Genomic DNA, 13,529 nt, shown 5'->3' with positions numbered 1-13,529 from the left:
AAGAAAGAGAGGAGAAAGTTTGTTCATCCCATTCCCACTGATCCATGACAGTCTCAGGGTGACTGGAAAATCAAAGTTCCCAGGTATGAAGAATGTGAATTTTTTAAATCCTTTTTAGTTTTATTTTTCAGGTGTTATTTGATGTGTCTGCTGTTTTGAAATATTTTATTGTGTCTGGAACATTTGAAAAAACTTGTATATGAGTTTTTAATTATTTGATCTTTTATTCATCGGCTTTTTAAAAAAAATATTATTTGTATGTTTTTAGTGTTATGATTATGTGTTTATTTTATGACTTGATTTTATTGTTTGAGGAATGGTGATGGTTCTGTTTTTTCATTGTTGCACTGCATCGAGAGTCTGGCTTCTTGTGGTTTCCAGTTCAGTTTTTGTCTGCACATTTCTATTTTTACTTTATGGTTACTCTATTCTGTATTTGGTGAGGGTCTGTTTATGCTCTGCATGTGTGACTGAGGTGAGGCATTTTCCTAATAGGAAGTGTATTAGTATATTTGGGCTTTCAGAGAGTGAAGCCCACACCCAACACACATCACAATAGGCCTAATACCACATGGGTTCCAAGTGTCTTTTCTGCAGGGATTTCTGGTTGGCATCACAGCAGTGCATGTAAATATAATGTAAGCGATATTTTAATCTCAGAATACTGTACTTTGATATTTTTCATGTAAAATATAAATGCATACGCTCTTAACTGTGTGTGTGGAATGGGCCGGGGGGGGGGGGGGGGGGGTGTTGTGCAAGGCTATAAGATTCGCCTGAGGCACCTAATACCCTTGACCAGTCATGGGTTTGGGGGGTGGGGAGGGATGGTGTCAGTTTTTAAAGTTTGTACCACTGAAGGGAGGTGGGTGTTTTTTGGGTGGGCCCTGGGACAGAGAATGAATGAATTGGGGGGGGGAGCACAGTAATTGTTTGCACAGGGCAGCCAAAAAGCCAGCACCAGCTCTGCCCATTATGTTGGACCCAAAATGTGAAGGCCAGGTGTAGAAGTAAACCTTAAAGCTTGCTGTCAGGTAGAAAAATCTGGTTTACTGAAATCCATGATTTCAAATCTCTCAGCATTCGTGTTGAGAATGTTCTACTCTGTGTTGGTTACTGCAGGCATTACGTGCTAGAAGTAAATCGATTGGCAACAGAGAGGGACATGCTTTCACTGTTGCCTTGTACTTGAAGTCATCATCTTTTTTGTATGCCTGGTATGAAATGTTTTCCCAGTAAAAATTCTTGACACACAGCACCCCATGCTAGTTAAAAAGACGAATCTTTTTTTTCAGAAGATAATTTAGTTGCTTGATGATCCTGCGTAGACACAGTTTGGGTCTGCTTTACAAAGGTCTTTCTGTCATTCTGTGTTTATGGGAAACGTTTAGTAAATCAGGCCCTTACAGGTAATGCCCCCCCAAAACCCACTCTGATTTGAAAGTGCCCTATTACAACGGGAGATATGTAGAGTGTCAGATTGTCTCTGGTACAAATTCCTTCTCAGCAGGATTTTCCAGCAGTTAGCCTTCTCAGCGCACATGGAGACTTAGGTAGTGCGATTCCCACATGGAACGTGAGTATAGTTTAGTGTAAGGAATGCATATTTTGCCCAAGGACCATTATGGTCGGTTGTGTTGAAAGAGGAGAAACGAAGGCATAAGATGTAGACAGGGTTTCTAGCACTCCACTACTCACCCACACCTCCAAAACCTCTTGGTACATTTTCTCCTCCTCCCAAAACATGCAATAAAAAAGCAATACGAAATCTTTGAATGTGTAGGAGGTGCTAAGTATATAATACACCCCATGGAGCTAATGATTATTTTCCATACTGAGCTGAAGTGTAGCATTTACAAAGCAGGAAATGAGTTTCAGCATGCACCGTGCCAAAGTCTGTTCTTTACGAGGGTTGCCAGCTCTGGTTGGATCTATTTCTGGGAATTTCATACTGTGACATAATAGGTTTTAGGCCTGGGCTAACTGTAACCCCTTTATTTTGATGAGAGCCTTGTGAATTTTGGGAGGAAGTTGATTAGCTATCATTAGAAAAATGGTGAAGGGCTTATTGTTTCCAATGCGTACGGTCCAATTTGAGGACAGCTGCTTTTATTTTCCATAGCGGCATGATTTACTTTTACAGTGAGTTTATTTCAGGTGCGGTTTGTGTTTGTTACTGTACTGTTTTACAAGTACTGTTTGTTATCTGCGGGAAAAAAAAAAAATATATATATACCAGTCACTGAAGACATAAGGAAGTTCATAGCAACTTGCAGCCCGTTTATCATGATCTCTTCAATAATGCATTTGTCTTTGGTAATTACCTGCTGTTTTATCACCGTGGAGCATCCAGAGACCCTGCACAAAGAATCACACTGCAGAACGTTGTCTTGCATTTGTGCTGTTGTCCCCAGCTGCATTTTGCCTTCCTGCTGCAGCTGGGAACGCTTCTTCATCATAATCTTCCAAGTGGACAGAGTGTCCCCAACTAACTAACACTGTCTTCCCTTTTTTTTTTGGCTTGTGCTGTCTTTCTTCTCCTAAACCCTTGACATTGCAAACCTGGTCTGTACAAAGGCCTCCTCCAATGGGAAGCTGATAATAAGATCTGTCTGGTTTATCTTTCAACTCTTCTGTTTGTTTTCTTTTTAATTCCTCATATACTTCTCCTGGATTGCCAGCAGCAATGTTTTAGGGGCTTAATTTTTAATTCCTTGGGGCCCCAGGGTAGTCCTTAGGTTTTAAAGCAGAAACACCAGCAAAGCTTGATTAAAGTAATTGAATTGGAAGTTATCATTGGCATTATCACCATCATCGTTTATTTATGTCACAGAAAGAAAACCATGAATACACCTCTTTTTTCATTATTTTTATTTCAACTGTAAGGAGAAATGCATTTTTTGAATTTGAAGTTTCTCCCGTGTGACCACTTCCTCTGTTATGAATCTCAGTGAAATGTGGGTGCTTTTTATGCTTTTCTTCATCAGAACAGCCTCCCCGTGGAGGTGGTGGAGACAAGGACAGTGTCTGAATTCAAGAAAGCGTGGGATAAACACAGAGGGGCCGATGCAATAAACTCGTGTAGAAAGCGGGTGCTGAACAGTCAGCGCCCGCTCTCTTAACGCGCCCCAGGCGCCCCCAAGGAGGGTGCCATGCAATATTTAATTGAGTTCTCATTAGCAAGGATGCGTTAGCAAGGAGGCGACCCTAACGCATCCTTGCTAATGAGAAGTCAATCGGTTTTCGTGACTGCCGTACGCTGGTCACGAAAACCGACACAGAGTTTATCGGCGTCAATTTTCCTTACCAGCGGACAGCCACGAAAACCGACGCCGATAAACCCGGCGTTGGTTTTTGTGACTACTGTTCACCGCTAAAAACCAATGCCAAGTTTATCAGCGTTGGTTTTCCTTACCGGTGGACAGCCACGAAAACCGATGCCGATAAACCCGGCGTTGGTTTTTGTGACTACTGTTCACCGCTAAAAACCAATGCCAAGTTTATCAGCGTTGGTTTTCCTTACCGGTGGACAGCCACAAAAACCGATGCCGATAAACTCGGCATTGGTTTTCCTGCGAACAGTAGTCGAAAACCAACGCCGGATTTATCGGCGTCGGTTTTCGTGGCTGTTCGCCGGTAAGGTAAACCGATGCCGATAAACTCGTCATCAGTTTCCCTTACTGCCGTACACCGATCATGAAAACCGGTTTTTTTGGCTGTCTGCTGATAAGGAAAATCTACACCGATAAACTCGGTGTTGGTTTTCGTGATGGTCCGACTGCCATTTTGGGGTTTTTTTGTTTTATTTCTTTTATTTTTCATTGGGAGTGAATGCCTAATAGCCTCATTCACAAAGTAATGGGCCCATAAATAAGATGTCAAAATGTATCAATTCCACAAATCTGCAAAGAATTCGAGAGTCCTTGTTTATTCAGTCAAATCCATAAACATTTTTTATTGTGTTCCAGTATAACACAGTTTTGAAAACATAGTTTTTCATGAAAAGCATTTTATATTGGAAATACAATAAAACAAATTTTATGGACTGGGATGAATAAACGAGGACTGTTTTTGAATATTTTTTGTAGACTTGTACAGTTGATACATTTTTCACCTCCTTATTCTTTACTCATGGTCTGATTATTTGTGAGTTTGATTTTTTTTTTCCACTTTTGATTTGGGATATTCCCATAAATAAGACCACAAGAAAAAAACAGTAAGAGATAAGAAATAAGCCACTTGTTATATTGAGCATTTCTGGATCATGCTTTGATTTCCATGCAGAGGGAGAGAGTGATAGGGATGAATTGGGGCTGGCAAGTAGAAGTTGAAATTTTACCATTGCCGAGTTTTCTAATAGCTTTCCTCCTCTCCATCATGCTTAGGTGCTCACGCAACCTAATGTACACCCCTTGCCATCATGCTCCCGTCATGAATAGTCTGCTATTGAAAACAACTATAAGCCCCATACTTTATAAAAAAAAAAAAAAAAGAACATTTCTCCCAAATATTAGGCAAACATTTAATGAGTTTAAAATGTTCCCTATAACTCCTTAAATAATATTTCTATCCTTCCTGCCCATATATTATGCCGATATAATTTTGTTTGTTCTGAATATACAAATTTAAATTTGTCAAGATGAATGTAATAATGTTTTTTCCTTTTACTAATTTCTATACTGGGATAAATGTAATACCAAGTGAATAGATCAAACTATTTTTGAAAATTTTGTCAATATTTGTAAATTCAAAAATTATAAATAAAGAATGAAAAAAAAAAGTTCCCTATAATAGGATAAGAATGAACATTGCACAGTATGTGTGAGCTGCTAACTTTTATTTTATTTGATTAAATTATACACTGCATGCAGATATCCTACCACTTTGGCAAGAGCTCTTAGAGTAACCTGCTGAATCATTTCCTTGTGACAGAGAGAAGACAGATTGGTTCTAAGAGACCTGAAAAGTTGGCTGGAGCAGTTTGAAAGAGACATTACAAGGGCACAGATTGGAGAGGGAAGCTTACAGGAGAAATACCAGGTAAGAAGAAACCGCTGCTAGGGCAGGAGATGTATCCATGGCCGCATTAAAGCGTGTTCGTGGTCTTCAACTCTTAGCGACGCTGTGTGTTTTGCCCTGCTGCAGATTTTCAAACACTGCAGAGTTCAGTATGAGATGAAGAGGAAGCAGATTGAAGCGGCAATACAGCCATTGCAGAAGGATGGGAAACTATCACTTGAGCAAGCTATGGTAAAGCAAGCATGGGAGAGAGTCTCCTCCAGGGTGAGTTCTTCTGTACCAGGCTGAACCAAACAAACTCTAGGAAATTTACAGCACTGAATTCCAGCATTGGTTGTTATTGTGTAACTGGAAGTACATTTTAGACTTTGCGCTTGTCCAGCAGCAGCAACTATCCTTTTTCTGACATTTATTTTTCTTGCCAATTTTACTAGCAGCTCAGTTTCTGCTGTAGTCAAAAATCACTATTTCTTGAAATATATCTTTCACATCTCTGAAAACTTTAAGTTCTGTGCTGGCTAAACTCCAGATTATTGGTATAATAATACATTTTACATGAATTTACAATAGACCCAAACTTTAACTTCTGTTAGGGGTCTGTTATCAAGAAACACCTCAGCACTAGTCACAATATCCACTCAGGGTTAACCTGTGGACACTTGGTGGGTCCTGCCAAGCACTGCTCAGGCCTACCTGCACCTTTGTATGTACCGATTTACTGGCAACCTCACACATGCTAACTGGGTTCCTATTTACCTCTAGACAAATACCATGCCCTCAAACTATTTTCTGGTGGTTTCTAGGGACACTGACACCCCACACAACCCAGAGGTCTGCACCCATAGACCAAATACAGAAAATATTAGGATTATAATTCAGTCCAGGACAGACAGAGCTAACAAACTAAAGAGTTTGTTGTTTTTTTTTAACAAAAAGCAGGAACAGTGAACAAAAGAAATAGTTAATTTGCAAACGGTAATTGGTAAAATAACTATATAGATTTATATAGAAAAGGCTAACTAGACAACTTTCACTGTACTTAGTGCTTGGGGAGATTAATAAATGGCTGTCCTCACAAGCTGGAACAGAGCCTTGGCACACAGATCAATTCTGTCTGTATTCCCAGCCAAGACTGAGATTTTTGGGCAGATTCTGGGCCGTGGCACCTTGGGGCTGGTATTATAGAACCAATGAGAGCCTAAGGCACTGGCTTCCTGACCATTAGCAATAAAGACTGTTCAGCATTATACCACATGCCGAAACTAGGGAAGTATGCATTCTATACCTCGCTCTGGGGAATTCAAGCAAGAAAACCTGTTAAGTTTTAGCTGCAGGAAACTGCAGAGCACTGCAGAAATTAAGCTGTCACCTATCTGTAAGTTCCAGGATTGCAGGAGAATGTAGGTCTTACTGCAGGGCTTCCCAAACCTGTAGCTAATGTGATCCTATTTTAGCACTTAAAAATTCACATAAAACCAGAAGATGTCTAAAACAAATGAGCAGGAGTGCAGTCCCCCTCCAACAGTCACTCCTCTTCACCCTTATTCATTTTCCAGCCGATTCCCTTTCTCAACCTTCACCCCCTCCAAAGGACCTCCTCTTTTAACCTCCTCCTTTCTAGCAGACCTCTTCTCTCAACTTCTGCTCCTCTCGTCTCCACAGCCCATCCCTTCTCTCTTTCTCTTACCCCTCTAGCCCTTTCTGCATCTACCCAGCTGATTCTCTCGCATTTCTCCCCGGTGATGCCCTCTCAGTCCCCCACTTCTTCTTACAACCCCCACGTGATCTTCTGCCATTCCCCTCTCTCACCCTCCACAGCCAATCTCTCCTCCTTATCCAACCTTCAAACCCTCCTGTACTTATGCCTCCCTTCAAAGAGCCCCTCCTTTAAACATCTCCCTGGCCAAAGAGGGCAGGGTAATGTCAGGGGCAACATCTTTTTCCTCTTGGGTAGGTTCAGTGGTGAGTGAGCGAGAAGAGCTGTAGTAATCTCTACCAGTCCTTGCACACTCAGTCCCCCCCACTCCCCTCATGGCTGGTCCCAAGCCTAATGGTGATCCGAAAGCAGCAGCAGCGTTACTAGTGAAATTCAACACAAGGCCTGTGGGCTAGTGCAAGCTCACAGGCCCTGCAACAGCCATGCTGGGCTTCCTATCGCCACAGAAGCTCGTGCAAGGGCAATGTCATCGCAGGGCCTGTGAGCCCGTGCTAGTTCACAGGCCCCCACGCTGTCCACTACTAATTCCACTGCTGCTGGTACCTGAAAAATGATGCTGTTTGAGGCACTTGGGACCCCTGCTGAGGATTTTGTGACTCCATTTGGGATCCTGACCCACAGTTTGGAAAGCCTTGCCTTCCTGTGTAACTAAAGTGGTCTCAAGACAAAATAAGAGTATGAGCAGAGTACGTGTCTATGTAGATGGTTTGTTTATTTTAGTTAACTATGGGGGGGGGGTCACTTTCCAAGCGTATCGCACGCGAAAAGCCCCTTATCGCGTGCGATACCAGGATGGGGGCGGAGTCGGGGCGGCGTCAGCCCCGGAAGAGGAGGAGTTGGGGCGGCACTGGGGCTGACGCCGCGCACCTTTTATGGTGTAGTTATTCGGCGTGACGCCGGCAGCGCAGGACCGCCCCCTCCCCCCCCCTCCCCGTTTCGTCCCCCGTTACTGCGGGATTCACTATGCCTTGCGGCATTAGTGAATCCAGCCCTTAGTTTTTGTATTATTGTAACTTTATGTATGTTTTTTATACGTTGCCTCAGCTGTTAGTGTGAAGTGATTGATAAATTTTATTACATGAAAATGAAATGAGACCTTCACTTTCAGTTTTTCTTGTATTTTGCTTGGGAAAACAAATAGAGAAAATCAATGGTGTGAAATAAAGGAGTCTTTTTTTTTCCACTGATTTTCTGCCATTTGGTTGGTTATAATAAACTCTGATTGCATTCCCAGGGAAAATAAAATAAAACCTAAACATGAAGGTCCCTAAAAATAAATGCAGAGAGCCTAAAGGATCTCTACTAAAGAGAACTGTTTCATTTTCATAAGGGGAGCAGAAGTAGCATTATTTTTGAGTGTTAGCTCTCCCAGAGTATATAAACTAGGCTGTGAACTTTTAGTTATCCTTTGTAGGGACTGCATGTCTCTGTGCTATCACCTGTTTTGTTTCGCTGTCATAGAAAGGACCCTTGGGCCTCTTACGGTAGGATAAGGTCTGTGTATTAAAAAGCAGAAAGGGTGCCGTTGGCAAAACATTAATACGTCTTTTTGGGAACCTTTTCTTTTCCAGAGAGGGAAATTTTCCCATCCTTTCTTTCTCTGTCTTTGGTTTTCCCTTTTCTTAAGCTTTTACGTTTTTTCAACATTCCTGAGTACCTTCGGGCCCAGGGGCTCAATGATTGTCATCTAAGAAGCAGGGTGCTTCTCAACCATAGAGCACGGGTGGACTGTTGTAAGTCCTGTTGGAGGAATGAATCTGGATTCATTCCTGGGGGAAGAAGGAGAATGGCACTCACCCAGTGTTAAACAAATCTACATCATCAAGATGTTGAAGAGAGGTGTATGAAGGTACCTGCCAGGTACCAACAAGGGAAGTAAGGGGAATGACTCAACAACTGGACTGTGGTATGGAAAATGGGACTTTATGTACACTTAAATTGGAAAAGATCATCCTATTCACCAAATTCTGGGAGGAAGCTCCAAAATGGCCCTATTAATTGGAATGGATCAGGAATAAGATATATTAATTGACATCAGTAACAGAATAAATCAATTGGAAGCTGGAAGTCACAAACTGATTAAAAGAACTAAAGGTGAAAATGGACTGCAAAGACTGAACATGTAACCAAACATTTTCAGCTTTCCATAAACTCCTATTAACCAAATTGACATAGGGAATAGCCACTGCTTTTACTACCAATAGTAGCATGGGATCTTCTTGGTGTTTGGGTACTTGCCAGGTTCTTGTGGCCTGGATTGGCCACTGCTGGAAACAGGATACTGGGCTTGATGGACCCTTGGTCTGACCCAGTATGGCATATCATATTCCGAGGAATAGCTTAGTGGTTAGAATAGTGGGCTATAAACCAGGACACCAGGGTTTGAGTCCTGCTGTCACTCCTTGTGACCTCAGGTAGAAACTTAGATTGTAAGCCCCCTGGGGATAGGGAAATACCTACAGTAATGTCATTCTTTCTGGCATTCATTCCTCATGTGAAATAATAGAGAATAATTATTCATTCCCAAACCAAGCAATAAAAAACTTGATGTTAGAAAACCAGACTTGTTGGAAAAGGAGAAAACAATAAAAACCACATTACTTATAGTAGTGTTAGTACTATTCTGCACTATGTATGGAGAGAGAGAAGATCGTCACGTAATCAGAGATCAAGAAAATGTGTCCTCAAGATACAGGATCAGTCCCAAATGTTTGGGCACCACTCAACATGATTAAAAAGAACTCCCACGTTCATTTTGATATATTGCTGTATATATTACGCTGTGCAGGCTCTAAAAAGAAGCTATCTGGCATGATGCAAGTATTAAGAAAACCACTAGCAGTAAATGTGAGAGACTGAGATCGTACTTTACATTCCCTGGTTTAAGAGGGAGGTTCATCCTTATCACTGTATGTGCAATAAAAATCTTGTACCTCCAATTCTGTAAATATATACTGTGTACTCACAGACCCTCCAACAATGGGGCAGAGAAGGATATTTCCCCATACATGGCATCATGTGGAATGTTTACGTTATTTGTATTGTTTTAGATATGATTATATGTGTTACACTGTAAATCGCTCACAGCCTTGGCAGTTAGGCAGTTAATAAAAACAAATAAATACTAAATAATATGCAAAAAATGATTATTATCATCTAAGTAACAGTAACCCAACTCCCTCCACTGCAGGCACATTGTGAAATAATATAAAATCCTGCAAAACCCCTCAAAACTCTATACATTTGTAGCAAAGCTTCTATACTAGAATAGCACTAAGTCATAGGACGCCAACAGCAAAAACCCTATCTATGAAAAGGCGGCACTGCAAATATTACACAGGGCCCCATTTCCTGTTGAGAAAACGCAATGAGTAAGACCGCTGCAGATCCCTACGTGCTAGCACAATACCTCAGCTCGGTTATACTTGCACAACACAGACAAGTCTTCACCAAATACAGAATAATTGGCAACAAACTATAAATACACACAAAAAAAAAATACCTGAAATGCAAAAAGCCCAGGCTCTGTATGTAGTGCAAAATTGGAAACCTTGAAACAGAAACCATTTCCTCCCATGCTTAAACCAAGGCCCTATCAACATCCTTGTGGGGATTAGGGGATGTTATTGTGGGGCTAGCAAGCTCCTGTCATCGTTCTTGTGCAGAAGAGGGAGTGTTTTGTTGCATAACACTCATTCCTACCAGTTACAAGCATGATGAGGGGCTTAGTAGCCCCAAAATAACACCTCCCACTCCATCCCTGTGGCATTTTGCTCCCCCACCAGTATCCAACTAGCACCAGTATCCCCAACCCTTCTCTTTCCCCTGTGCCCAGCAGCTTATCCTCTCCACCTACCCCACCAAATTTCCAGAGATGGGGAGAAGAGTTGGGGGGGAGGAGGGCCAGGGATGAGGGGAAGAGAGGGAGATGTCCAGCCATGAGGATGGGAGAGAAGAATAGAGGAAAGGCAGATGTGAGAAGAGGGAAAAGGAAGGGGGAGAGAGACATTTTTGGGAAGAAGGAGACATCCTGATTGGAGGAAGGGAGGTAATTGTCCCCATCTCTACTCTGGTCATGCTCCATTCCCAGTTCCTCGCTAGACTCTCTTTCTCTCTTTCACTAAACCTGCAAGTCCTCTCTCTCTCTCTCTCTCTCTCTCTCTTTATATATATATATATATATATATATATATCTGACACACACACACACACTCAGCCCTCCCTCTTCCCCCCTCCATGCCCACCAGCTTGCAAACCTGCCTCCCTCGTCAGTCATTCCCTTTTAATGAACTAGTCTTAACACCCAAGCCAGCCTATCCCCAACCAAAAATTCTCCCCACCTTTTAAGCCAACCCGTCTTGTTCCCCTCTTCCTGAAAGCTAATTCCTCTAGTCTGCCATTCCCCTAGTCCTGCTTGCCAGCCAACCCCAGCAAACTTGCTAGCCTCCCTCCCATAGCCAGCCTGTCTCAACCCCTTCACTTCAGCCAGCCTCCAGCCTTGGAGCCGCCCCCCAGGCAGCTTTGACACCCCTCTCACAGCCAGTCAGCCAGCAAGTTTCACTTCTGCCTAATAGCTAGCATGCCTCAACCTCATGCCCCCAACCAGCCTTATTCCACCCCCAGCCAGCCAGCTTTCAACCTTGGATCCCCCCAGTTAGCCAGTTTCCAGACTCGGAGCCCCTCCCCCCCCCCCCAGCCTGTCAGTCAGCCTCTAGCCTCGGACCCCTCCAGTTAGCCAGCCTCCAGCCTTAGACCCCCACCCCAAGCAAGGCAATCACCAGCCTCTGATCTTCCACAGCTAGCCATCCAGTCATCCCTCCCACAGCCAGCAAGCCAGTCTTGATACTCCCCCAAAGCCTCAATCCCATACATACAGCCAGTAAGCCATTCTCAAACTCCCCCACCCACCCACAGACAGCCTCCAACCTTGGACTTTCCCCAGACAGCCTACAAGGCTCATGCCTCCCTAATAGCCAATCAGTGAGCCAGCCTTGGATTTCTCCTCACCTCAGCCAGCCTTGGACCTCTCCACCCCAGCAAACCAGTCATTTACCCTTCAGTCTCTCATGCACCCTCCCGGAAGTGCTACTTTCTGGCCCTGCATGTCTATCAGTGCATTTGATCTGCATGGGTGCCTTTATTCTCGGACTATTCTTACAAGTCTTGGCGCGAGAATGCAGGCACCTTGAACTTGCAGAGAACCATGCGATGCTGGAAAGAAGCACTGCCGGGATGGGATGGCTTACAGATTGGACAGGCTAGGACCTGGGTGGCCCACTCCATTCTGACACCTATGGAACTGTCAGTCTTTATTGACCCCGATTGCTCTTCCCAGCATAACCCACTCCTCAGAGGATAACACGGCATACAGCCTACCCTCTCAGTGTGGGGCTCCCCATGTAACGAAAGAATATAGCATGAGCAGCTGAAGAGCAGATATTCTAAAAACAAGAAATGTGCCTGTAATAGGAAGTGTCAACCAGAAGAATGTTGGGCATCAAATAAAGAAAGACCTAAGATGAAAATAACTGGACAGACTAAATGGAACATAAGAACATAAGAAAATGCCATACTGGGTCAGACCAAGGGTCCATCGAGCCCAGCATCCTGTTTCCAACAGTGGCCAATCCAGGCCATAAGAACCTGGCAAGTACCCAAAAACTAAGTCTATTCCATGTAACCATTGCTAATGGCAGTGGCTATTCTCTAAGTGAACTTAATAGCAGGTAATGGACTTCTCCTCCAAGAACTTATCCAATCCTTTTTTAAACACAGCTATACTAACTGCACGAACCACATTCTCTGGCAACAAATTCCAGAGTTTAATTGTGCGTTGAGTAAAAAAGAACTTTCTCCGATTAGTTTTAAATGTGCCCCATGCTAACTTCATGGAGTGTCCCCTAGTCTTTCTACTATCCGAAAGAGTAAATAACCGATTCACATCTACCCGTTCTAGACCTCTCATGATTTTAAACACCTCTATCATATCCCCCCTCAGTCGTCTCTTCTCCAAGCTGAAAAGTCCTAACCTCTTTAGTCTTTCCTCATAGGGGAGTTGTTCCATTCCCCTTATCATTTTGGTAGCCCTTCTCTGTACCTTCTCCATCGCAATTATATCTTTTTTGGACCAATTGTCTTTAGGTGTTATCATCTATTATATTGCAAAATTACTTAGCATACTGGTTTTGAACTTTCCCATTTAAGAACTTTTATTTTGGCAAGCAATTTAGGTAATAGATGAAATAAATTGCAAGCCAATCTAGCCGTTAATTGATATCAATAACTTGGTCTTGTTACCTTAGCGACAGCTAGAAAGTATTCAAGTCATCCGGGTTTGCAGATTATTTCTTGATCGTCCCGTGGCTTTGTTTCTTTTTCAGCTCCTGGACTGGCACCTCCAGCTCGATAAGTCTCTGCCTGCTCCCCTGGGCACCATAGGCTCTTGGCTGTACCGAGCAGAGGCGGCCCTTAGGGAAGAAATAAACATTCAGCAAGCCCACGAAGAGACGGCAAATATAGTGCATCGGAAGCTTGAGCAGCACAAGGTGAATTTATGTGGAATATATTGTATGGATGATTGCCTGCTCAGATATGATGACTGGAGCACTATTCTTAGTATAAGGGAATGACTCACTTAACTGGGATAATAAATTATACAGTGATTTTTAATTTACTCTTATAACATCCTGCGAGTGAGTAAAATATCTTCTACTGCAAGCAAGCTTCCTGCATTTGGAGAAGATGAAGGAAGTTGACGTCAAAGTGTTTGACGTCTTTTCGCTGATCTGCTATG

The 13,529-nt window shown here is 42.9% G+C and overlaps 1 protein-coding gene across 1 annotated transcript in view; it reads left to right on the top strand.

Moving 5' to 3' along the window:
• Positions 1–13,529, top strand: part of SYNE1 (spectrin repeat containing nuclear envelope protein 1) — a 966,955-nt gene that overhangs the window by 84,010 nt on the left and 869,416 nt on the right. Inside the window, 3 exon segments of the mRNA XM_029596918.1 lie at positions 4,933–5,040; positions 5,146–5,283; positions 13,117–13,281. Coding sequence (XP_029452778.1) covers positions 4,933–5,040; positions 5,146–5,283; positions 13,117–13,281 — 411 coding nt within the window.

This window comes from Rhinatrema bivittatum, chromosome 3 (genome assembly GCF_901001135.1).
Source record: "Rhinatrema bivittatum chromosome 3, aRhiBiv1.1, whole genome shotgun sequence".
Taxonomy (NCBI): Eukaryota; Metazoa; Chordata; class Amphibia; order Gymnophiona; family Rhinatrematidae; genus Rhinatrema; species Rhinatrema bivittatum.
The sequence above is the reverse complement of the archived record's forward strand: the minus strand, read 5'-3'. Positions and strand labels throughout refer to the sequence as shown.